Source organism: Schistocerca americana, chromosome 8 (assembly GCF_021461395.2).
Source record: "Schistocerca americana isolate TAMUIC-IGC-003095 chromosome 8, iqSchAmer2.1, whole genome shotgun sequence".
Taxonomy (NCBI): Eukaryota; Metazoa; Arthropoda; class Insecta; order Orthoptera; family Acrididae; genus Schistocerca; species Schistocerca americana.
Window position 1 is genome coordinate 465,905,193 of NC_060126.1, and position 27,760 is coordinate 465,932,952.

Below are 27,760 nucleotides of genomic sequence, written 5' to 3' on the forward strand. Positions count from 1 at the left end.
GATGTCCAAGCAGGTTGCAGTAACATGTCATTTTGCATAGCATTGGGTGTAGTTATGTCCTTTTAGACAGTGTCTTTCAGTTTTTCCCACAGAAAAATGTGTACAGGTGTCACATACGAGGAAAGGGTCAGCCAAGGTATGGATCCTCTGCACCCAACCCAACGATTTGGAAACAATTTGTGAAGACATGCTCTAGTACTTTATAACTATGTGCTGAGCACCCATCATGTTGGTACCACAAGTTCCTCCTAGTCTGCGGAGGATGACTTCTAGCATCTGTTGAAGATGGTCTGTTAGGAGGCTGTGATATTTGAGTGCATTCAATATTCCGTCTATGAAAAACGGGCTTATGAGCTCACGGTACACTAACCCACACCAGACGCTTACACTCCATGTATGCTGATGTTTCGCCTGATGAAAGTAATGGGAATGTCAACAGATCAATAGCGTATGTTTCGGCAATTTACCTAGCTATGGTTGGTAAATGTCACTTCATCATTTGACAAGATACATGAGACACTGGAATATCCTGTCTTAAGTCCCAGAATTTAACACGATTCTCATTATCATTTCCATACAGTTCTTGACAGAGAGAGGTTTGAGGGATGGAAACTATATCAACAGAGAATGCATACGACGCTCACCTGACTCTTGCCACTTCCTCATGCGGTTGAATGGGATCCAATAGTTAACTGCAACAGCAGCGAGAACATCAGTTTCCCCCTCTTTTGTCATTACTTGTTTCCTTCTGTTACATTGTCTACGTTTTACACTATCACTTGTACGTAACTTGTTGAAGAGGTTGATAAATAATTGGCGAGATGGTTAACATCTACTGGATCTCCTGCCACATACATTGCACAAGAATAAACTGCATTCCTCCTACACTCTCAATAAACCACAAGCATGTCTGTTTTTTCTGCATTGGTAAATTCTACTGTCCAGTCACATCCTACTGCTTGGATTGTCAGACACTAACTGATTAGCACTCAAGGAACACATAAGCACAAAATGAAAGCAAACATAACATTGTACCTAGCAACAATGCAGGTTGAATGGCACAAACAAGTGTTGGTGTGGAAACTTTTCAAAATATGATATCTTGTAAACGACTTGCACTAGAATACCACAACACCACTGATATTCTAATCTATCTTACTTTTAATGTGTTAATTTTGACAGACATTGTTCTATATACAAAAGGGTATATTTGCATTATAATATACTTTCTAAGTATTATTAAAATCTGTTAATTGCCGAAGAATAAGAGCCCCTGACCACTAACCCATTCAGTGAAAACTGCACATTAACAGCACTTTCCATTTCTGCAATATTTTTTGTGCAAGTTTTACATCACACACACACACACACACACACACACACACACACAAACAGAAAAAAATAAATATTGTCAGCAAAAAGTTCGACAAGTCTTTGACAGACATACTTCATACTTTGGGTTAACATTGTAAAAAAAAAAAAAAATCTTGAAAAGTTCTTGACAAATTGACTTCAAACATGTACACCATACTCAAAGATTCAGACAACCATAGACTATATTTTTTTGTATATGGGCATAGAAATATCTATATATTATTTGAAGGGGAAAACTGTTAGCAAAACTCTTGAAAACTCTAGACTAATTTACATCAAATTTTTACACAATACTCTAATAAAATTACTCCAACAAAATTTAGATGGTCATACTATATATGTTTTAATAAATGTATGAAATATATATTATAGGCAAATGTTGTAAGCCAAATTCTCAGAAAGTTCTTATCTATTTACTTCAAACTTTTGTACATTACTCAGACGAACAGACATCGGCTGTAAATTTTTTTAAACACTGTATATGTTTCCATAAAAATTAACTGCAAGAAAAAAAATCTTGTGCTGTGCCATGAAAATGTGTGGTTTATTTTTCTTTCCAACAGTCAATTTTAACTGTAATATCTGGGCATTTAAACCATCACACAAAATGTTTCAACTTTATGTATTTTTCTTCTTATATATGATTAGAAACAAAATTTGTGTACACAAAAATGTGCTGCTTCTTTTCTTCATCACAGTCAGTTTTAACAGAAAACACAAAAGTTTTATTTGTGGCTTCCCTGCTTATCACTAGTATACTACTACGAAAACAGATCACCCACTTTGTAATTCTAACCATTTGCAAATTACAACCATGCAAAACACTGTCACTGAGGCTACTAACCTCACAGATCTAGCAAATGGAGAGGTCTATCCCTTCCCCTGCTTGCCAATGCTCCCAACCAATTCACCCAACTTGTTTTAATTTTAACAAATTCCCATTTAAGGTTACCTTCACAACACCAATGAATAAGGTTCAAACCAAGACAGAAAAGTAGATGAACAGAGAGGGAGAACGGAAAAAAAAGATGAGGCAGATGATAGGGGGGACGAGGAGACGGGGGGGGGGGGGGGGGGGAGGGAGTGGGGGCTGGGGTGCGGAGACTGACAGAGGGGGGGGGGGGAGGGAGTGGGGGCTGGGGTGCGGAGACTGACAGAGGGGAGTGGGGGCTGGGGTGCGGAGACTGACAGAGGGGGGGGGGGAGGGAGTGGGGGCTGGGGTGCGGAGACTGACAGAGGGAGGGGGGGAGGGGGGAGCGCGGAGACTGACAGAGGGGGTGGGGCGCGGAGACTGACAGAGGGGGTGGGGCGCGGAGACTGACAGAGGGGGTGGGGCGCGGAGACTGACAGAGGGGGTGGGGCGCGGAGACTGACAGAGGGGGTGGGGCGCGGAGACTGACAGAGGGGGTGGGGCGCGGAGACTGACAGAGGGGGTGGGGCGCGGAGACTGACAGAGGGGGTGGGGCGCGGAGACTGACAGAGGGGGTGGGGCGCGGAGACTGACAGAGGGGGTGGGGCGCGGAGACTGACAGAGGGGGTGGGGCGCGGAGACTGACAGAGGGGGTGGGGCGCGGAGACTGACAGAGGGGGTGGGGCGCGGAGACTGACAGAGGGGGTGGGGCGCGGAGACTGACAGAGGGGGTGGGGCGCGGAGACTGACAGAGGGGGTGGGGCGCGGAGACTGACAGAGGGGGGCGCGTTACCCACCAGGCCTCAACATCAGCTAATTTCAAGTTGCCCCCCCCTTGTACATCACCTGTCATTCAACAACATCTTTGCCCCTGTACTTCTGCCTCGACTGACATCTCTGCCCAACCTCTTTGCATTTACATATGTCTGGCTGTGTGTGTGTGTGTGTGTGTGTGTGTGTGTGTGTGTGTGTGTCCTTTTTTCCCCTCAAAGGTAAGTCTTTCCACTCCCGGGATTGGAATGACTCCTTACCCTATCCCTTAAGACCCACATCCTTTCGTCTTTCCCTCTCCTTCCCTCTTTCCTGATGAAGCAACCGTGGGTTGCGAAAGCTTGAAATTAGTGTGTGTGTTTGTTATTCTCTCTATCAACGTACTAACGCTTTCGTTTGGTAAGTTACAGAATCTTTGTTTTTAGATATATTTTTCCCACGTGGAATGTTTCCGATGCTGTAACTTACCAAACGAGAAAGTGTTGGTATGTTGATAGAGACAAAGATGATGTAACTTACCAAACGAAAGCATTGGTATGTTGATACGCACATAAACAAACACAAACACACACACAAATCCACACATATACAGACACAGGCAGACATATGTAAAGGCAAAGAGTTTGGGCAGAGATCTGTTTTTTATTGTGTATCTACCAGCACTTTCTCGTTCGGTAAGTCACAGAATCTTTGTTTTTTAATGTATTTTTTTCCATGTGGAATGTTTCTATTTTTTATATATTAAAAAAAGATGCTGTGACTTACCAAACGAGAAAGCGCTGGTAGATAGACAATAAAAAAACACACAAACACAGACACAAATTTCAAGCTTTCACAACCCACCGTTGCTTCATCAGGAAAGAGGGAGAGAGAGGGAAAGACAAAAGGATGTGGGTTTTAAGGGAGAGGGTAAGGAGTAATTCCAATCCTGGGAGCGGAAAGACTTACCTTAGCGCGCACGCGCGCACGCACGCACGCACGCACGCACGCACGCACGCACGCACACACAATCCATCCGCACATATAAAGACACAAGTAGGTTTTGCCTTTAGATATGTCTGCTTGTGTCGGTATACGTGCTGATGGATGTGTGCGCGTGTGCACATGCGAGCGCAAGTGTATACATGTCCCTTTTTCCCCCTAAGGTAAGTCTTTCCGCTCCCGGGATTGGAATTCCCTCTCCTTCCCTCTTTCCTGATGAAGCAACGGGGGTTGGAAAGCTTGAAATTTGTGTCTGTGTTTGTGTGTTTTCTATTGTGTCTATCTACCAGCGCTTTGTTAAGTCACAGCATCTTTTTTTAATATATTTTTCCTGTGTATCACATGGCAGAAGGGGTACATATACCAGATCTTTAATGTGTCCCCAAAGAAAAAAGCCACACTGATTGAGATCTGGTGATTGGGGAGGCCATTTCATGAACTCCAAAACACAGAAAGCTCGCTCCACACCTGAACTTTCCATGTTTGCGGCCAGCACTGACTATTGGCAAATTACCAAACTATGCCGTGGCAGAATACATAAAAGAAAAACTTTCAGAGTTTATCTTCAAAATGTCATAGTATGATATCTGTACAACGTTTGGTTCTTGTGCAATAAATAATTAAAAGTGTTGCCGGACTTCATGTACATCCTGTTCTGTGCCACAATTTACTATAAGTCTTAGTTGGCTACAGTGCAAACCCACAGTACGAACTGTAACAAAACATGTTCGAACCCTTCAGATTGCAATACTGACTGACTAAAACAATCAACTGAGCCAGACAGAAACAAAGTGTGTCAAGAATACCTCTTAACTGGGATATTAAATAAAATGCAAAATATATTGACTATAGCAGTCTGGACGCAATTCCAGAAGCAGTTTTGTGACAGATTTACGAAGTAGCTCACCTTTCTGGGCCTGTGCTGGCTGCTGAGGTGGAGCCGGTTGTTGCTTTGGCACCAGCTGCTGAGGTGGCTGCTGTTGCTGTTGAGGTGGTGGAGGTCCCGTCGGTGACACCTGCTGTGTGGGAGGTTGCTGTTGCCGCCAGACACCACTGGGAGCCCCCAGACTGGGAAAAGCATCTCCTGACGGTGGACCACCTCTTCCTCTGCCCCCGCCATCTCCTCTCCCTCTCCCTCTGCCTCTCTCCCCTGGTCCTCTGCCTCTACCTGGCTGAGGACCCTGTTGCTGCCACTGACCGGATGAGCCACCAACTGCAGCCTCTTGTGGCGGAGAAAAGGGACGCACGTCACCGTCTCCGCCGCCTCTCTCGGCGTGACCCCGACCTCTGCCGTAACCGCGGCCGCCGGGAGTGGGAGGCGCGAATTCCCGCTCCGGACTTGGCACCTGTGGAGGCGGCACTGGTCTCTGCTGCGATGTCGGAGATACCTCCGGTGGCGGCTGCTGTGGTGCTGGAGCACTCTCCGGTTGCGATGTGCCCGGTGTTTGCGCCGGCGGGCTCTCCGGCGGCGTCAGAGTACTGGCTGCAGCCGCTGTAGTTCCGCTGCTGACATCGGCCCCTACCCGCGCCTGTTTCGCTGCCGCTTTCTTGGCAGCTCGCTTGTCTGAAATTGGGAGACAATCACAAGTGTGGCAAAAATTGATGCACAACTCTCCTACCATAAAACTAAATGACGTTTGCTCACATGCTGCAGTGCACTACTCAGGGCACCAAAATTTAAGTGCAAATGAATCCTGTGAGGCAGGTATATTAACTACAAGACAGTAAAAATTATTATTTTCAGCAAAATTGAAAAAAATATCATACCATTTTAACAAGTCACACAAGACCATTGAATTTTTTTTTTTGCAAAATAAACTTTTGCACAGCTAACAGTGTTTTTCTTTTAACACTGTAAGCTATTAGTACATTCTACTAAGCGTGCAGCTATTTTATAAGACATTCAACCGGACTCAGTTTGAAGATAAAAATGAATTTATGTCCCTTTGAAATAACGAAGTTACATTAAAGGAAACATTCCAGAGGCAGGAAATGTTGGTAATGAGCAGGCTGATAAATACATGTCTGGGATCCACACAAGGGGGGGGCGGGGGCACGCGCACGCGTGCAACCTAACATACACATACACACACACACACACACACACACACACACACACACTTAACATATTAATAATGCACAGAAAAAATTATTATTTTAACAGGAATATGAAGTAGTATCCCACTTGCTTCTACAGATGGAGGACATGAACAGGGGTTAGGGGAGCATAATACTGTGAAAGGTTATAGAGGAATGCATCGCACTGTTGACTCCAATGTGCTAGATGAGCTGCTATCACCCTTCCATACGAGATTTAGATATAATCTGCAGTAGTATATGTAAATTCATTGGTTTCCATAATAACAGTCATCACAATGTAATTTGGCTGAATGTTGTAAGTAAAATAATATTCCAGCATCAGTGACAACAATCAATTTCCAACAATGACAAAGCCAGCCACTGAGAGCTTTAATTATCTTTGAAAATTGGGAAATGTAGCCAAGAATATGTGATATTTGGTTATTCGTACACTGATTATAAACGTGTCTTCGACAAATGTGATACAAACCTTTTCTAGATAGCGCTTGTCCCCCTGATGCCTCCTCATCGCCTTCTGCCTCTGAAAAGTAATACAGAAATTAAACAGAACCACTCAGAAATTAAGTGGAATAATTCCAGTAAAAAATTAACAAACAAATAACAAAAAGAGTGTCTGAACCAAACATTTTGAGTACTGTAGATTTATTTATAAATGTGCTTAAGCAACTACAGTGACAAGCACTTAATTTTAAGTTAAAGCATCACAAAATTTTATGTAACTCATGCCGAAAAGCAAGGGACAAAATACGGAATGGAAAAGACTGAAAGAATTGTGTTTCTGTAAAAGCCTAATAAAGGTCAAATTATACACTAACACACCTTGTTTCCTGTTCAGATTTCCATACAGAAATGTCTCTACCAGCAAGAAAACTATTTTCACATTACAGAAAGCTATTTAACACCACATCCATGGCCATCAGCTAGCCAATTATGGCTCGCCCATAAAGATGTCATTACGACTGGAAAACTGCACTGAAATCTAACCAACCAATAATCATCTTGTGTTGCGGTTCTTCTTACGTCCATAATTGCTACGAAAACAGAAATTTCGCCTTATGCAAGACACTTTTTCAGTTTCGTTTTACCCAGACATGTTTCCGCACTTTTTGTGCTATCTACAGTGGGCTTTTTATTTTATTACTGTAAAATTGTTAGTACATATTAACATTTAGTGAAACTTCTGGTACAAAATATTTACAATTTTGAGTGAATAATTGTTGTAAAGTATTATACATCATTTGTTCTAGTTCACAGGTGAGATATTAACAACCTGATGCACTGTATGTTGTTTATTACATTATGTCTAAAGTTCTAGTTATAGCTTAATTGGTGAAAGAGTGGATGTATGCATTAGTTTACATACCTTACATGAAGCTATAGGGTATTTATGTTGGTAACTAGTCTGCTACACAATCTGTAACATGTCATATGCAAGCAGCAAAGCTTAATTTTTAATTTGCTGTTTATTATGCATTTATGAGTGGAAATGAGTATATATCGCTTTTTTTCTGTGTAACTTAAGCCTTTGATGTTTTAGTGTTTTCTCTTATGTTTTCGTGAGGTGAATACACTGATTTCTATGACTTATGGTCGTTTGACAACACACTTTCTATGAATTTTCAAACATGGGCGAGTTTTTGCCGCCATTATGTGTTGTTATTGTTGCGTAGTATTCATTTGCTTCGTGGCGTGTTTCTCTGGAAGAGGCACGCAAGTTTCAAGTGTATTTGGTGTTTGTGGTGTTTGGTTTTGTGTGTGTGTGTGTGTGTGTGTGTGTGTGTGTGTGTGTGTGTGTGTGTGTTTGCCTAAGTAGTGTGATGTTGCTTTAGTAAAGTTTACCAATGGACATCACAGACTTCAGAAGTGACCCACCAAACTGATACCAAAGTAACTTACAGAAAACCCTGAAAAACATAGAAACAATTTTTACAGAAACACAGATCAAAAGAACAATAAAGAAAAATTCCAAGGGCCCCCACCCTAAAATCATTACATAAAGTTCACAAACCTGGAATACCTATACGTCCGTTGATAAACTTACTTACAGATCCTCAAACCTAGCAGCAGCTTATACCAAAAATTAACTATAGAAGAAAACTATCACATCCAAAAATCAATATCCCAAAGAAAGAAAGTACTAAATGAACACACATCAATGTGCACTAAAACCCTCTTTGCACAATTGACGTCACAGAAATCAGCGTATTCACCTCGCGAAAACATATGAGAAAACACTACAACATCAAAGGCTTAAGTTACACACAAAAAAATGCAATATATACTCATTTCCATTCGTAAATGCATGTTGCTGTTGTAGTCTTCAGTCCTGAGACTGGTTTGATGCAGCACTCCGTAGTACTCTATCCTGTGCAAGCTTCTTCATCTCCCAGTACTCACTGCAACCTACATCCTTCTGAATCTGCTTAATGTATTCATCTCTTGCTCTCCTCCTACGAATTTTATCCTCCACGCTGCCCTCCAATACTAAATTGGTGATCCCTTGATGCCTCACAATGTGCCCTACCAACCGATCCCTTCTTCTAGTCAAGTTGTCCCACAAATTTCTCTTCTCTCCAATTCTATTCAATACCTCATTAGTTATGTGATCTACCCATCTAATCTTCAGCATTCTTCTGTGGCACCACATTTCAAAAGCTTCTATTCTCTTCTTGTACAAACTATTTATTGTCCATGTTTCACTTCCATACAAGGCTACACTCCATACAAATACTTTCAGAAATGACTTCTTGACACTTAAATCTGTACTCGATGTTAACAATTTCTCTTCTTCAGGAACGCTTTCCTTGCCATTGCCAATCTACGTTTTATATCCCCTCTACTTCGACCATCATCAGTTATTTTGCTCCCCAAATAGCAAACCTCGTTTGCTACTTTAAGCGTCTCATTTTCTAATCCAATTCCTTCAGCATCACCCGATTTAATTCGACTACTTTCATTATCCTCATTTTGCTTTTGTTGATGTTCATCTTATATCCTCCTTTCAAGACACTGTCCATTCCGTTCAGCTGCTCTTCCAAGTCCTTTGCCGTCTCTGACAGAATTACAATGTCATCGGCGAACCTCAACGTTTTCATTTCTTCTCCATGGATTTTAACACCTACTCCGAATTTTTCTTCTGTTTCCTTTACTGCTTGCTCAATATACAGATTGAATAACATCGGGGAGAGGCTACAACCCTGTCTCACTCCCTTCCCAATCACTGCTTCCCTCTCATGCCCCTCAATTCTTATAACTGCCATCTACTTTCTGTACAAATTGTAAATAGCCTTTCGCTCCCTGTATTTTACCCCTGCCACCTTCAGGATTTGAAAGAGTATTCCAGTCAACATTGTCAAAAGCTTTCTCTAAGTCTACAAATGCTAGAAAAGTAGGTTTGCCTTTCCTTAATCTTTCTTCTAAGATAAGTCGTAAGGTCAGTATTGCCTGACGTGTTCCAACAGTTCTACGGAATCCAAACTGATCTTCCCCGAGGTCAGCTTCTACCAGTTTTTCCATTCGTCTGTAAAGAACTCTTGTTAGTATTTTGCAGCCGCGGCTTATTGAACTGATAGTTCGGTAATTTTCACATCTATCAACACCTGCTTTCTTTGGGATTGGAATTATTATATTCTTCTTGAAGTTTGAGCGTATTTCGCCTGTTTCCTCCCCCCCCCCCCCCCCCCCCCCCCCCTGGACTTCAATCACTACTCCAAATTTTTCTTTTGTTTCCTTTACTGCTTGTTCAATGTAGGGGATAGACTACAACCTGTCTCACTCCCTTCTCAACCACCGCTTCCCTTTCATGCCCCTTGGCTCTTGTAACTGCCTTCTGGTTTCTGTAGAAGTTGTAAATAGCCTTTCGCTCCCTTCAGAATTTCAAAAAGAATACTCTTGTCAACATTGTCAAAAACTAAGTCTACAAATGCTATAAACATAGGTTTGCCTTTCCTTAACCTATCTTCTAAGGTAAGTCTTTGAGTTAGTATTAACTCTCATATTCCTACATTTCTTCCCCGAGGTCAGCTTCCATCAGTTTTTCGATTCTTCTGTAAAGAATTCATGTTAGTAGTTTGCAACCTTTATTTATTAAACCGGTAGTTTGGTAATTTTCACAGCTGTCAGTAAATGCTTTCTTTGGAATTGGAATTATTACATTCCTCTAGGTGTCACAGTATTTCACCTATCTCATACATTTTCACACCAGATAGCAGAGTTTTGTCATGGCTGGCTCCCCAAAGGCTACCAGTAGTTCTTAAAGAATATCGTCTACTCCCGGGGCCTCGTTTCAACTTTGATCTTTCAGAGCTCTGTCAAATTCTTCTCACAGCATCATATCTTACATCTCATCTCCATCTACATCCGCTTCCCTTTCGATAAAATTGCCTGCAAGTTTATCTCCCTTGTACAGATCCTCTACATACTACTTCCACCTTTCAGCTTTCCCTTCTTTCAAAGGGCCTAGTCCATTTTCTTTACTCCAAAGGCCTCCAATTTTCTTGAAGGCTGTATCTATCTTTCACCTAATGAAATAGGTTTCTAAATCCTTACATTCATCCTCTAGCCATTCCTCATTAGCTGTTTTGCACTTCCTGTTAGCCTGATTTTTTAAACTTTTTATTCCCTTTTGGCTGCTTCATTTGCCGCATTTTTATATTTTCTTCATCGATTAAATTCAATATTTCTTGTGTTATTCAATATTTCTTGAGTGTATTTCTACTAGGCCTTTTTTGTTTACCTATTTGATTCTCTGTTGCCTTCACTATTTCATCTCTTACAACTATCCATTAATCATGTGTTTCCTTCCTCATTTTAGTAAACTGTTGCCCAATGCTCCTCCAGAAATTCTCAGCAACCTCTGGTTCTTTCCATTTATCCAGGCCCCATTCCTTAACTTCCTACCTTTTTGCAATTTCTTCATTTTGAACCTATAGTTCACAAGCAAATTGTGATACCGAAGTCCACACTTGTCCCTCGAAATGTTTTAAATTTTAAACCTGGTCCTTAAATCTCTGTCTTACCTTTACATAATTAATCTGAAACCGTCCAGTGTCTCCAGATCTCTTCCACATATACAGCCTTCTTTCATGATTCCCAAATCAAGTGTCAGTGATTATTAAATTACACCCTGTGCAAACCTCTACCAGGTGGCTTCCTCTTTCATTCCTTTCCCCAGTCCATATTATCTACTCCTTTTCCTTCTCTTCCTTTTCCTACTATCAAATTATTCTCCACTAGAACTCATACTGCCCAACTTGAATGTTAACCAATTGTGTACTTCTCCCTCCCTCCCTCCCTCCCCCCCCCCCCCCCTCCCACGTTGGGGTCTGTAATTTTTTGTGTCTGGTTTGAATACCTAAATCATTTGAATACAAAATTTATCAACTATAAGGTAATTAACTCATTCTTAAACATCATTTTTTTTAAGAAAAATGCACGTCTTCTAGTTTGTAATTACCTGTTGCACGCTAGATTCTGGTTTTCACTGCAAATACAGGTTCTTAATCATCAATATTTTATGAAAGATTGTTGGATTTGAGAAAACATTATACATTTAGACAAAAATGAAAAATCAAATACTCTGAATACGCCCATTGCCTTGAAGGACAGATGTGGCCTTGCACGAACCAGAGTGATAAGTGTCATAGAAAAACAGAAAACAATAATTTTCATGTTGTCGAACACACCGTGCAAATGCTGCATATTTACAGTTATCGCGCGCGCGATAACTGTAAATATGCAGCATTTGCACGGTGTGTTCGACAACATGAAAATTATTGCACGTGTGTGTGTGTGTGTGTGTGTGTGTGTGTTTTGGGAATTACGGGGACTCAACGTCGAGGTCATCAGAGCCCTGACACACATTAAAAGAAACAAATGTGGACAAATTTAGTAAAATGGAAGCATACACGCAAAGAAAGCGAGAAAAGATGCAAATGCTGTATAATAAAATAAAACGTAAGGAAACCAGAAAGGAGCATCAAGGATGTCACAGGAAATTGTCACTGGCTGGCCATCTACGTAAAATATGGGTGAGCCAGTCATCCTGTGAACAAATTAAGACCCTTCCCTACAGTCTTGGTAAAAACATTGGACACGTCACAGAACTTTAAAACTTGAACCATGTTCTTTTGAGTATTTCCAAAAAGAGATGGCAGATCCGGTGGCAAGTCTGTCGCGGCCCGCTGGTCAGAAAATAAAACGCAATCCAATACAACGTGGTGCACAGTGACCTGGATGCCACAAGTACCACACATTGGAGGGTCCCCTCGTCGGAGCAGGAAGCCATGTGCCATAGGACTGTGGCCTATGCAAAGCCGAGTGAGGAGAACCTCATCCTGTCTATGGGGCTGGTAGGAAGTACACCACCCACATGTTGTGGGCTTGACTGAACGGAAATTATTGTCAGTCATTTCCAGCCACTCATTCTCCCAGCGAAGCATGACTCGTGAGCTCAACAGTGAGGTCAGTGCATGAAGGGGATGGCACACTGAAAGACTTGCTGATCGAGACACGCCTCTTTGGCTGCGATATCTGCCCTTTCGCTCCCAGTCGTTTTAGTTGGAGGAGGGCATCCTGGATGGTCTGGACTGTTTTATGTGCAGGATACAAATGTTGCAATGAGTGAACGGCACTGAGTGAGTCATAACAGACAAGAAATTTAGGACGGGAACAGAATCTCATCTGCTCCAGTGCCCGCAAGATCGCAGACAATTCTGTACCAAAGACAGTAAGTGATTGAGACAGTCGGACCTTGAGGACACGATCTGGAAAAACAGAGCAACCAACAGAATCCTCCTGTTTCAACCCATCCGTAGAAACAGCTACATAGTCGTGGTGCTCTGCTAAAATGGCAGAAAATGTTGCATTAAAAACGGTGGCAGGAGTGCAATCTCTCTTGTACTGCACTAAATCTAAAATCACTCTGGGCCTCTCCAGTAACCAGGGAAGCAGGTGGTTAAAACCCTGGATTTGGGGCTGTACGGGCTCCACACCGAGGGACTCCAGCACACGTTGCACACAGATCCCCAATGGCATCGAGGCTCATGGACGGTTGGAAAAAAGGCACTCCAGAGGTGGACGAGCAACAATATGGTGAGCGGGTGAGGTTGGAGCTGCAAGAAACTTACAAGCCTGGCACATTAACAGGAGCTGCCACCGGATGGTAAGTGCTGGTTCTCCCACCTCAGCACTGAGGCTGGGTATGGGGCTAGTCTGATAAGCACCCGTGGCCAATCAAATCCCTGCATGGTGGACTGCGTCAAGGATCCGCAAATAAGAGGGCCTCGCTGACCCATACACCATGCACCCATCGTCCAGCCATGAACACACAAAAGCCCGATAAAACTGGAGAAGACGCACCCTATCCACTCCCCAAGACCTGTGACTAAGGCACTTGAGGATGTTCAGCACCTTCAGGGTTCTGGCTTTCAAGTCTCGCAGGAGTGACAACCATGACAATCTGAAGTAAAAAATGAGGCCCAGAAACCGCACTATGTCTCTAAAATGTAGTATACTGTCCCTATATGCAAAGCAGGCAAATTAAAAGGATGATGAGAACGAGTAAAATGAACACAAACACACTTATCGGTAGAAAACTGAAGACCCGTCTTTGCAGCCCACTCCTCTAACCGCTGCACTGTAAGTTGCAACTGACGGCTCACTGTTGCAACACTGGGAGGAGGAACAAAAAACAGCAAAGTCGTCCACAAATAAGGAGCACCGTACTGGACTCCTTACTGTAGATGTTATACTGTTGATGGCTATGGCACAGAGGGTAAAAACTTAAAACACTGCCCTGGGGGACACCATTCTCCTGCTCAAATTGATCCGACAGTGTGTGACCAACTTGGGTCCCAAAAACCGCTGAGACAGGAAAGATTGAATGAAAATATGGAGGTGGCCACGAAAGCCCCATTGATGCAGTTGTGCGAGAATACTGTGTCTCCAAGTAATATCGTACACCTTACTGATATCAAAGAATATACTGATACAGTGATGCTGACAGAGGAAAGCCTGCTGAATAGCTGCTTCTAGGAGGGTCAGGTTGTCGACCGTGGACCGAAACTTTCGGAATCCACACTGAGAGCGGCTAAGGAGTTGCCTGGTCTCTAAAAGCCAGACCGGACGACAGTTAACCATCAATTCCAGGGTCTTTCCTAGATGGCTAAATGGCACTCTTCTGTCCACCAAGGGACAGGTCACCTTGGAAGAGGGCCGAAAGAGGTTGGTATGGATAGATCAGCAGCATGATGGATCACATGCGAGATGTGATCCACTCATTTCTGGATGCTGTCACGGTGTTCAAACACAGTCAACTGGCCGAAAAGCGTCCAGTTAGCCCTGCCAACCATCCACGTTGGTGGCTTCTGTTCCAGCAACACACCATCAAGTAGCTGAAGGCGGATCGGGAAGTGGTCGCTGGAATGAGGGTTGTCAGTGACCTCCCAGTGAACAGGGCTGGTGAGGGCTGGAAAGCAGAGAGAGGGGTCGATGGCTGAGAATGACCCAGTAGCGCCACAGAAATGAGTTGGAGTACCAGTGTTTAGGACGTACAGCTCTCGAAATGTCAGGAGGCTCTCCAAAACTCGACCCCGATGGCAAGCAGACGTTCAGCCCCACAAGACATGGTGGGTACTGAAGTCTCCCAGGAGGAGAAATGGTTGGGGGGAGTTGCGCGATAAGATCTGTGAGAGCCTCAGAGTTACTGCATCCAGTGGAGGTAAATGAAGAGAACAAACCATAAGCCGCTGATGTGCAGAAATTTCAATGGCAACTGCTTGCAGGCCGGTATCCAGGGGAAGAGCAGAGGAGTGGTGCACATTACTGACAAACACAGCAACCCCTCCTTTGGCTCTTTCCCCAGTCAGGTCATCCTTGCGATATAGGGTATAGCCCCATAGTTCAGGGGCATCAGATGGTTTGAAATGAGTTTCCTGCAAACAAGCACAGAGCGCGTTGCTGCACTAGCAGTTTCAGTTCCTCCACGTGTGTACTGAATCCAATCATGTTCCACTGTATAATGGGAGTCATCTATCATCCTGACTTTCTGATGGGGAGGGGAGCCCACAATGGCTGGAGGCTCAGCTTTGGAGTGAGATGGTTGCCCCAATCCGACATCAAGCTCCATAGCTTCTAAAGAAAAATCGACTGATGTCAGAGAGGTCAATGTCGACATCGTCATGCTGTTTTCTGCACATTTCCACCAGTGTTGGACTTTTGCCTTGGATTTTTTTTCCCCTGGGTAGACTTTGCAGCCACAACTGCAGTTGAGGGTGTAGCAGAATTTGACAGCATACCAGATGGAACCTTTGGAGGGGCAGGGAGCTCCACAATGTCAGCAACCACAGCTTTTTCTGAAGTTCTCGGGGGAGGGACAGGTTTAGAAAACTGCAGCAGCACAACTGCAGGGACACATGCAGGTACTAGTGCCGACACTAGCAGCCTCTTTTTGTGTAGAAGCACCAGCTTTCCGTCTGGGCTATTTAACAACTGAAGTGAAGGGGGTGGCAAAACATGGGGGCAGCATGGCTTTATACAGTTTTTTTTTTTTTTTTTTTTTGCTAGAGTATAGGTGATGCGCTTCATAGTTTTAAGCTCCTGTATCTTCCGTTCTTCCAGATACACACTGCAGTCCCGACTCTAGATGGGGTGAGGTCCAGAGCAATTTACACACTTCAATGGAGACGAACGGTGGACACTGTCATGGGCAACCTGACCGCACTTGCCACAAGTAGCTTCTCCATGACACCCGTCTGCCATTTGAAACACCGCATTGGGTTGGGTACATAAGGCCGCACACTTAAGCGAAGGAAACCTGCCTTAATATGCTCAGGAAGTTTCGTGCTATTATACGTCAGGATAAAGGAGTCGTGACAAGAACCCCATCTACCCTCTTCATGATATTTTGCTTATCAACTATTCCTGCTGGAGCGCACTCATCTTCCAATTCCTCTCTGAGAGTGTCCACCAGATCCCTCCACATCACACCTTTTTTGCTTGAGTATAGGTGATGCGCTTCATAGTTTTAAGCTCCTGTATCTTCCGTTCTTCCAGATACACGCTGCAGTCCCGACTCTAGATGGGGTGAGGTCCAGAGCAATTTACACACTTCAATGGAGACGAACGATGGTGTGCAGCTCAGTTTCGATGGCATATTCCCCAAGGGATTGCGCACTCTGTAGATTCTTAGCTTGTTGGGAACAAGTGGTTTCCACCAATAGCGTCCCATTACACAATCGCTTAACAGATTTAAAGCTGCCAGCAATGCCCTCAAGCTTTCTCGAAGCTGCCCTCTTTCCTTTTAATGATTAAAAACACATACTGACCACCAGCATGTGTTCTGTTACTAGTCATGATACCCTGAGATTTCGCTCCTGAGTCAGGAGGACTGGATACACGTGCCGTCTAGTTGGATTGGGTATTGGTACCTACCAGTGCCCCACCATTTCCGCTGGGAGGAGGCGAAGAAGATTTTGAAGGATCCGTCTCAGCCTCACTAGCAGCTAGGGAACTAGAAGTCCACCTAGACAATGCCCCGCGTGCCTAGGTAAGTCTTATACAACTGATGTGCGACATGTTACCAGAGGTTGCCCGCTAACGACTGTTCCACCTCAACAGCCATGCATCTCATCAGTGCGCAGCACACCTTGAGAATGAGGTTTTTTTTTATAGAGGTTTATTCCATCCTCGCGATCCGGGCGGTCAAGCCAAGATCCCCATTCCCAGAGACACAACATTCCACCGCCAGGCAACACGGTGGTCGCTGAAGCATGCCCAGAGCTTACGGTGACAAGCAACTAGCAGCACTTACCAGTCCCCAGCTCAGGAACTCTGGGGTCACCAAGCCCGTACTCAGAAAATGAATGCCGAGCCCCTGGGGGCTTACAGTTATCACCTTAACATTTTCCCTTTAACACTGCAATCTGAACCCAATGAAATTGATTTGGAGCCAAGTTAATGGTTTTCTAGCGAGAAATAGCAAGACATTTAAGTAGCCAAACACACTGGAACCAACGCACATAGCTTCGTGACGAACGATGGCAAAATGCAGAACAGCCCATCATAAAAGAGGAGGAGGAGAAGGAATTGTGGATTTTTTGGTGGCTTGGGATTCTGTAGCCAATCGGCTCATTATTAACGTAGCAGTAATGAAATCTATTCCTCAGAGTCCAATATGGAAGTAGTTCGGAGATCACCAGACAACTGAATGTAATACTTTCAGTAGCTTCAATATTTAACTACACAGTAAAATCCCAGCAGTGCGCTTTTACACTGCACACAGCTCAAGTATAAAAATTATCCTTGCTAAAGTCAGGAATTTTCATCACTCTTGTTTTCAATTACAATACAATGTTAGCCAAGATCGAGATCATGTTATATTTTTACATCAGGCCACCTAAAAATCGTATCGCCTAAGTTTTACCATACATTATTTCTTTCTGTTTAAAAACTAAATCACATTCGAAGCTATATTTTTCTCTACTCTTCCCTTTTCACGCCTTTACTGCAACTGTTCACATCACTGCAGTTTAGTTGGATCACTTGCCTGGCCAGTGCTGTCCAAGTTAAATGTGCTGGTAAAGCTGTTGTCCCGCATTATCACTCAGTCTTGACTGTACTCTAGACAGCTTTTGCACAGCATGAAACAAAATCCAACGAGGTAGTTGATTTTAGGCAGTTTACACAATCTTTTTCTAAATTCTTCACCCCAAATGGCATGTCTGCTCCAATCATTTACTAATAAACAGAGTGCTATTTGAACACTATCTCTCGGGAAGTTAGTATGTGCAAAGAATGAGACCTGCAGGTATGCTTCAACACTGCAGAGAAAATGCTTAGCATGCATAGGCAGAGGGGGTATACTGATGACACTCAATATCCTATTGCAGAGCATGCTCTAAACATATCACGACCTCAGACACGTTTGACCACACGTACCATTTGGATTCTTCCCCCGGACACTAGCTTCTCAGAACTCCGTATGCGGGAATTGGTATTACAACATGCCCTTGGTTCTCAGGACAAACTTGGCCTTAATTTACATTAATTTTTTTGGTCTCAGCATTTCTTCTCAGTAACAATTCCTTTCTTCACTCCCTTTTAGTTTTCTACTTATTGTTTTCCGACCTGCCTACTTTCTCCTACCCTCGACCTCTAACATATACAATGCACTTAGCTTTCCACTCTTATTGACACAGGCATGACGATCTATCAGTATACACTGTCTCGCTTTTCACCTTATCCTCCACCTCTAAGCCCTCAGGTTTCCAAATCTTGTCTGGTGCAGTATCAAACAATCAGTCTTTCCTTCTCATCCAGTCCAGTAAGTCTCCCCTAATTCAGGGTTCTGAGTGACTTCTCTGAACTCTTGCAATTTCCTAAACCTCATTCGCCCTTTTCCTTCATTCGTCTTCCTTACCTTTCCGTCGTCCTACCAGAAAGAGCCTCTGGCTCTGAAAGCTTGCAAATGTCAATATCTTTATATGTGCCACCATTCAGTGAGTAGATTTTTACATTTCCAATTACATTATGTTTTCAAAAACTGATTGTTTACAAAACCACTGATTTTCAACACTGGATTTGATGTACAGACTGCAAATGATCACATGTACTGCAAACATTGTTGACTGTTGATGAGCTTTCATCTAAACTGGAAAAACTTTGTCAACTTTCTTAAAATATAGTTTCTCAATTAGATTATGATAATACATTTAAAAAAAATCATCTGATGTAAATATTGCCAAAGTATCAATGGACTTAGCGAAAATTATTCTTTTCCTATCCTTGATGCCATCGGACATACTATTATACTATTATAATTAAAAATATTGAACATGAAAGATTAGTTAAATAAATAAGAGTGCTGAGAAGTCCCTCTCCCTCTTTCTCTCCCCTCTCTTTCTCTCTGAGAAACAGTAAGCACAAAAGGAAAGTTTAAAAGAGCTCTATATTATCAGTTAACTGTGTCAAATTTCTTCATACTGTAATGCTGACATGGCTGAAATAGTGATTTATTTCATTTCTGAAGAGTTTGTATATGAGACAGTCTGACCTTGCACAACTTCAAACAACTCCAGGAACCAAAGTTCCCATAACTTAAAACCATTAAATTGTTTAGCAAACTTGGGTGGAAAGAGGATCCACAGTGATGTGGAGCCTATCTTCAAAGACAATGTAAAGAAAAATTGGCGGCCTATGAGGGGGGAAAAAGGTGCTTTTCTTCTGGTTGAGCTGACGTGGAATGACCTGAGAAATAACATCATCACTGAAGAGTTTGGAACAATACCAATTTCTGAAAAACAAATTATCAACAAGAGCAAGAAGCAAACACAACATGATTTTTCAATGTGGATGGGGAGTAACTCCCAACGTCAGTCAAATAAACACCTGCGGAAAAAATCCATACCACATCAAAAATAGAAAAATTAACAGCAGAGACAGCATTTAAGATACTGAAATTTCACACATAACATCTCCAATTTCCAAAAGGTTATGAATTTTAATGCGCTGCAAAATAACAGTACTAATACGGACTTCATAGCAGCACTGTGTTATACTTTATAAAGTGATGCACAATAATACAATGCTTTTGACACAAAGCAGAAAAATAAATTTTTGTATTTTACATTTCCCTCTTAGCAATTGGTCCACAGAGCTCTGTCAGCTGCACAACTGCAGATAACACCAGGAGTGTCCACAGTGTACATCCATGTATAATCAAACATCAGCAGTTGACAATAGGCGTCAGCCTCTACCGGCAGTGCATCACTACCTGATGTTTGTTTTGTTTTAGGGCACAAAATCAGTTAGGGTCATACATGCCCATGTCAGAGCTGTAGAACACAGAGACAAAGAGAGGAGTTAAAAATTACTACACGTTAATCCCAATCGACGGAAGATAAGAAAGCTAAACACAGGGATGCGGCAGAGGGTCTATAAAATACGCCATATTGCAACAATGGCTAGAAAGTAAAATGCGGTCGACAGCCCACACATTGTTCGCTAAAATGGTCAATAACTAAGACAGGAAACACAAATGAGAATGTAAGTGGATAAAAAAGGAGCTTTCCACAAGGAAATGGCAGACTGTCAGAGGCTGAGTACAATGAGAACAAAGTGGTGGGGGAGCACCACTTAATAAATGGTGATGGCTAGAAAGACAATGCCCAATATATAATCTAGCTAAAATAATCTCGTGGTGAGAGGGCCGACAGGTCACCCAAGCTGCTGGGAGAGGCTTAATAACCCAGAGCTCATTCCCACCAAGATAGTACCAGTGGTGATGCCAAAGTGACACCACCTGTCAACAGACGGCAACACAGACCTCTTCGGACGGAATGTAAGAACTAGTGGGCTGAGGTACGAGGACTGGAGTCTCGGCAGCAGCATCAGCGGCCTCGTTTCTCACTGGACTGACATGACCAGGAACTCACATAAACATCACAGTGCCTCCATCAAGAGTGAGCAAGTGACAACTTTCCTGGATCCGTTGCACTAAGGGATGGACAGTGTACAACAAACAGAGGCTCTGAAGAGCACTAGGAGTGTCGCAGCAGGTGACGCAATTGAAAAGCGTGTGTCGCCAGATGAACTGCGTGGCCTGATGCAGAGTGAAGAGCTCTGCTGTAAATACTGAGCAGCGTTTTGGAAGCCAATGCCAAAAAATGTCGGTGCAAATCACGAAGACACCACAGTCAGTCCAAGAGCTACTAGTGTACACAAAGGTACTATCGCAAAGTTCCGTGTGAAGGTCATGAAACTGAAGGTGATAGAGCAAGGCTGGAGTAGTGTCCTTAAGTAGAGAATAAAGGCCAAGGTGAACTAGGCCACCGCATGAAGCCAAGGTGGTGAAGGGTTTACTCCCACCGTGAAAGCCTGCCAGGGCAAGAGCTGCAAGCAAACTCCAGGATGCAACACAGAAGAGCAACATGCACCGTACTAGTGATCAAAGAAGTCATCGAAGGAGGAGGTATAGGATAGGTGGCCACGCATGGCAGACAAACAGCACGCATATCTAATGAGGAGAATGTCACAGTGATAGGACAGCTGTAGTTTGGCAGCTTCTGCATACTGACACTCAACCGGGCTAGTGTAAAAGGAGCCACTGGCCAAACGGATGCCACAGCGGTGGACGGTATTGAGATGGCACGAGAGGGACGGACACGCAGATGCGTAAATGAAAAATGGTTCGATCTGCTCCCCAGGAAGTACCACTGAGGACACACAGGACACTGAGGGACTGCATACTGCGGGCTACCAGGTAAGAGACGTGGGAGGACCAAGAAAGTTTCCTATCAAGCACAAGTCCCAGGAATTTCATAGTTTCAACAAATGGAAGAGCACAAGGCCCAAGAGTAAAGACGGTGGAAGAAACCAATTGCTCCGAAAGAAATTCATACAAATGATTTTGTCAGTGGAGAAACTACAGCCACTGTCGATGTTCCTCGACTGAAGACTGACTAGACATCGCTGAAGATGCAGCTCAGTGAGACAGGTCCTTCGAGAAGTGCAAGATGGCAAAACCATCGACGAAAAGGGAGCAGAGATGCCCAGTGGCAGATAGGCCATTATAAGGTTAATAGTGATAGCAAAGAGGACGACGCTCAGGACGCATCCCCAACGCACACTATTTTCCTCCGTTATGGTGTACGACAAGGCAGAACCCACATGTGCATTGGAAACTCGGTCTTTTAAAAATTCCTGGAGGAAACAGGGCATACGGCCATGGAAGCCCCACGTGTAGAGACTACAGATGATACCAGTCCTCCAGCGTGTGTTGTAGGCTTTCTCCAAATCCAAAAACATGGCCACAGTCAGGGATTCCACGAGAAACCCTTCATGACATGGACTGACAAAGTGACGAGATGGTCACCTGGAGAACAGCGCACTCTAAATCCACACCGTACAGAGATTAATAAATTGTGAGACTCGAGCCACCGTACCAGGCAGACAGAAAAATCATGTTCCATCACCTTGCTGGTGAGAGAAATGGAACGGTAGCTAGAAGAAAGTTGTTTGTCTTTACTGGGCTTGGGTATGGGTATGACAGTCACTTCACGCCAGCATCTAAGAAATGTGCTGTCTGCCCAGATGCAGTTGTACATATACGGTGGGAGAAGCTCGAACTCTCCGCAAAATGGCAGCCCAAAGTGTTGGAGATAGCCGTACGGTCCACTGTGCTATCGTCTGCTGTTGTAAGGCCGGAAATTGGGGAATGGCCCTTGGACCCAGAGACCCATCGAAGGTTGGCTCACGTGACTGAAGAGATGCATCTGTTTATAATGAATGCAGTTTTCCATCGCAGGATGACAATTAAAAACACAGAGAGCAAGACTCCGTGAGCAAATTGCGTCGCAGCATGCTTCAGTCCACCAAGGGACTGGGACACAGAATGATAAAGAGAAAGTGCAGGGAATTGAACGTTCTTCAGCGGTAATGCTAACATTTGTTTGATATTCTACCTAGCTATCACAACTGGCGAAATGTTGTTTGTCAAAGGTTGCCAGGTAGGACTAAAGTCTGGTGTCAGCCTTAGAAAGCTGCCATTTGGGTGTGCACATAGGTTGTATAGGAGTCAGCAAACAGATAGCACACAGGAAATGGTCACTCGAGTATGTATCAGAAATAACAGACCACTGTAGATGATGGGCAAGTTGGGCAGTGCAGAAGGAGAGGTCCAAATGGGGATAGGTGTATGTGGAGTCTGAAAGAAAAGTGGGTGCTCCTGTGATAAGGCAGAGGACGTTAAGTTGACTGAGACGGTCAGCCAAGAGGGCACCTCTCTGACAGGTTCTGGGAGAACCCCAAAGGGCAGGGTCCGCAACATTAAAGTCACCACGCAGCAGAAAGAGGTGAGGTATCTGCCCAATAAGCTGGAGACAGTCTGCCCTGGTGACATTGAATGAAAGAGGGATGCAAATGGTACAAAAGCTTGAAAGCTGGTAGTCAGGGAGACTGGTTGACTACGAACGTCACCCTGTACGAGCAGCATGACTCTCCCATGAGATGGAATATCATCCTCAGGGGGAAAGTCGGAACAGACCGGGATGAAATGTGAAAGATCAAAGCGGTTGTGAGGACGCAATTTTGTTTCCTGAAGGCAGAGAACAAGCAGATGCTGCAATTCTACGAGCAGCCAAGAATCCTCTTCGTTTGATCAAAGGCCACAAACATTCCACTGAAGGAGAGTCACAAGGAGGAAAGGGGAGCTGGGAAAAATGAAGGGGTATCACCTAGACAGCTGCCGACCACAGATTCACTGCTACAGGGCCCAGAGGTTGGAGGATCCTGTTCCGTGGGATTTACAGAGGCGTCGGCAATCCCCCCCTGTCGATCTGCAGAGTCCAGGGCAGAAAAACAGTCGGCAGTACACACCGGCAACACGGAGGTCGGTCAGGCGAGGGTATCGCACAGTGACACCGTCAGAGAGGATCTGCGAGTTGGTGAAAGAGAAGACCGTTTGCCTTTGTTTCACCTCTCGGAGCCTTTCCAGTTGGCAGAGGAAAACTCAGACCTCTGTCGACTGGAGGGGCACAGGAAGCCTTCGCGGGAGTATTCCTTCCCGCCTTTCCCACTGGCTGTGTAGCTGGTGACTTCGCCCTGTGAGGCAAAAGTTTAGTAGCGTGTTGCATAGCTGGAGGAGGTGACAGGGACACTACTGTGACATTGGGCGATTTCACAACTGCAGTGCTAAATTAGAGGTCGCATGTCTGCGTGGCCGTGTCCTTTAACAGTACTGTAGGTCCCAGACGGTAGAATGCAGTGTTTTGGACTAGCCGACAACTTGCGAGCCGCCGTATAACACACTTCTTCCTTTACCCGGATCTCCCGGACAGCCCGCTCATTGAGATATGTGGGACAATCTCGAGAAGAGGTGGCATCGTTGCCATTGCAGTCGATGCAGTGGGGAGAAGGAGGTGGACAATCGCCCTCGCGCACATCCCAACCACAGGTTACACATTTGGTCAGGTGTTGACAAGACATTCGAGTGTGAGTGAAATGATGACACTGGTAGCAGTGTATCAGGTTTGGAATGTATAGTCAGACTGTAATGACTTAATAGCCTGCTTTGATCTCGGACGGAAGCACCACTCTATTGAAGGTGAGAAAAAGAGTGCCTGCGGGCACTAAGGATGCATCTATCTTTTTCATCGTCCAACGGACGGCAGTGACACCCTGATCGGAGAGGTACATTTGGATTTCTGCCTCAGTCAGACCATCTTGCAGCCTTGTGTAAATAACACTGCGGGAAGAATTCAGAGTTCTACGGGCCACGACAAGAGGAGGATAGCCATGGAGAAGGGAAGCGCAAGCAGCTGTTGTGCTTTAGAATCGGAAGTAGTCTCCAAAAGCAAACTGCCATTGCATAAACGAGAGCAGGATTTCATAGGACTGGCAATTGTATCAACACCTTTCTGAATAAGGAACAGATTTACCATTGCACAGGACTGACCATCTTCTGTATGTGAAACCACGAAGAACCATGGTGCAGCTGGGAGGGTCTTTGAATCGTGAGCTTCAACCCATTTACATTTGGTAGACGTGGACTCCAAATATGACGACTGGCTCATTGCGAGAAAATCCTCAATGATTGTTGGCATCTCTGAAGGTGCACTCCTTCCAACTGGGGGCCCTCCGTCAGAGGGGGAATCAGCCGCCTAAAGTTATTATTCACACCTCCTGACCACCTGACAGAGGGACCAATCGGCAATTTGGGAAGGTAGCAGCTCAAGCAATTACCCCTCCCCGGGCCTGGCCTGTACCAGGGGGCACATGCGAACCCTACGTGTCAACTCGAGCCTGGGAATTACCCGTTACACAGTCACCTGTTACGCCCGTTACACAGTCACCTGTTACGCGTCAGACGCAGTGTATTTTCTACAAGTCTTACCGAGGAATACAGTGTTGTGCAACTCATGTTCAGAGAGAAGATACATGTGAAATATGACTTGCCAAGATAAATTACTCCATGTATGGCTCCATTCTTACTAGAAATGGCCATTATAACAAACAACTGGTTTTTAGTTGCAATTTTTTTCATCTCCAGTTTAAAATGACTGTTAAAATCACTCTAAATAACCAGTTTCTGAAATAAGCAATTTCCAATTTTTTACACTATCACTTCCAGCAATAAACTTAAGACATCAAAAAGAGACTGAAAAATTCTACGATTTCCTCAGACTTCTTCATTATGGGTTCCAAGATACGTAGATTCAAAATACCAAATAAAATAAGTAAATAAAAGAAAACTTAGTCCATTCAGAGCTCGCTCCTTTTCTTGACAAGCAATGAGGGATCCCATAATACAAAAAAATTTGCCAGTATTCTCCTATTGATTTGAATTTTTTAAATTTCTCCTCAAAAATCATTAGGGTGTAACGAATAGTCAGTTCTAAACGGTGGGAACAAAAATTACAAAATTTATTTAAGATGATTCATAACATGTGACTCCCAGTTTAGGTTCTTATCAGTAAAGTAACCAAAGAATTCAGAATATTCTGTTCCATTTAGTGATTTTTCCCAGACTGGTTACTCCCAACAGTGTGGTCAGGCCAAGCATAGTACATGATTGCAATTATTGTGTTACATCTAAGGCTATTAGCAGATAACAGGTTAACGAGTATTTACATTTTCACATCACGGCGTTTATGCTGGCATACAACACGACTTGTACTCACCTTCTTCTTTTGCTGGAGGTCTCTGTGATGTAGCACTGGCCTCCTCTTTACCGGTCCCAGTTTTCTTTTCTGCAACATAAACGAGTTTTTCAAATGCTGAACTCTTAACTCTCACACAGGCATTTACAACAGATCTACAATGAATACAAACACAAACTAGTGCACACTGTGGATGTATTCAGTGTCACTTCCATTCAGTTACTAAAGAATACAGCTCACTAGCTAAGTATCAGGCTACCAATCCGAAGGCTTGTGATAATATCACCAGCCCTTTACTGAATCTTCCACTTTTTGCAGTTATCTGATAATGCAAAAGAGGCAAGCTAAACTTCTCCCTTGATCTTCATGTTCACAATGACTAGCTACAACATGATAATGTTGTACTGTAATTGAACTGTTTTTGTAAAAAACTTTAGCAGTAAATTTGTTTGTTTTGCAATGTGCACATTACCACTCCACTTCTGGGATTCCGATAGATTTGCCAGCCCCCATATATAATCCACCTGGTGGATTAATGACAAGTGCCGGTGTGGTTTTCAGGCAATACTGGGCTAGTAGACATGTCCCATCTCACACAAATCACAACACTTCAAAAACATCCTCACACTTTCACGTGGATAACACTAGACACAGACAATGTTGTTGTTGCTGCTGCTGCTGCCGCTGCTTCTTCTGTCATCAGTCCGAAGAGTGGTTTGATGCAGATCTCCATGCTACTCTATCTTGTACAAGCCTCTAGACCTCCGAATACTACTGCAGCCTATCTCTTTCCGCATCTCTTACTGTGTTCATCTCCTGGTGTATCTCTACAATTTTTACCTCACACACTTCTGTCCAGTACCAAATTTCTGATCCCTCGATTCAGATTCCAACCCCATGAAGACACGGGATACGGAAAATAATGCTCAGAAGGCATATGAACCAAAATAAAAGGAATGATGGACCAAGAAAGCTGACAATACACCATCTGGTTCGCACCAAGCAAATGCGACTACTGTAACAGTAGTACTGAGGAGCTGACGCACCCCCAGAACATAACTGCTTTGCTATGCAAGGAGAAAGCCAATGTAATGGTAATGCAGTGGGAGTAAATAAGACTTATTATTTTCAATTATATACAGAATATTTCAATAAATCTAGATATGTAACTACACTGCCCAATTAAAAAGTGATGCATCCAAAAGGGGGTGAGGAAAGTAAATTAATCTGTAGGATAAGGGAGTATGTGATGTTATTGTAGTGACTATAAAACTAAGACAAATTTACAAAAAAACTGGCATGTAAGAGCCCACTTATCAGTATGATGTAGCACCCCCACCTCTCTCCCCTCCCCATCCTGGATGCACGTGTCGATTCGGTTGGGAAGGGTGTCTAAGACATTGTATCCTCTCGAGGCAAGCTGGCGAACAACCATTTGAAACGGTCCCTGATATCTTAGTATGAAATTGACATGATCCCTGATATTCTAGGATGGCGTTTATGTCCGAGTTGGTCCCACAAGTGTTCTAGTGGAAAGTTATCTAGGTTCCTGCTGGCCACAGAAGCACCTCAAAATCATGCACACAGTTCATAAACATGTGGGCAAGCACTATACTGTCAAAAAATGGCACAGCTGTCACACGTGAGGTAATAAGAGGATGCAAAATGTCCAAGGCATACGGTCGTGCCATCACAGTTCCCTCAATAACCACTAGCTGTGACCTTAAGTCTTATCCAATGGCTCCTCATATCACGAAGGAGTAACACCGCTGTGCCTCTCAAAATTACTGGAAGAATGGGAGCATTTTCCAGGTCACTGCCTACGGTCATCTGGTTTCCATGTGCCAATAATACTGTCTCCTACTAGTACATGGCACCTCCGTGTCATCTGACAATGTTCAAGGTTCAAGCTCCTTGCGTGCCTTACCATGCCTGGTAACAAAACCAAATGCAAACAACTCTAATGTAC

At 43.8% G+C, this 27,760-nt stretch overlaps 1 protein-coding gene across 1 annotated transcript in view; it reads right to left on the reverse strand.

The window, feature by feature from the left end:
- The window catches only part of LOC124546027 (protein argonaute-2), a 280,008-nt gene that overhangs the window by 207,196 nt on the left and 45,052 nt on the right, over positions 1-27,760 (reverse strand). Inside the window, exons 3-5 of the mRNA XM_047125002.1 lie at positions 25,813-25,881; positions 6,606-6,656; positions 4,944-5,600 (exon numbers count right to left, since the gene is read on the reverse strand). Coding sequence (XP_046980958.1) covers positions 4,944-5,600; positions 6,606-6,656; positions 25,813-25,881 — 777 coding nt within the window. The remainder of the gene's footprint in view (positions 1-4,943; positions 5,601-6,605; positions 6,657-25,812; positions 25,882-27,760) is intronic.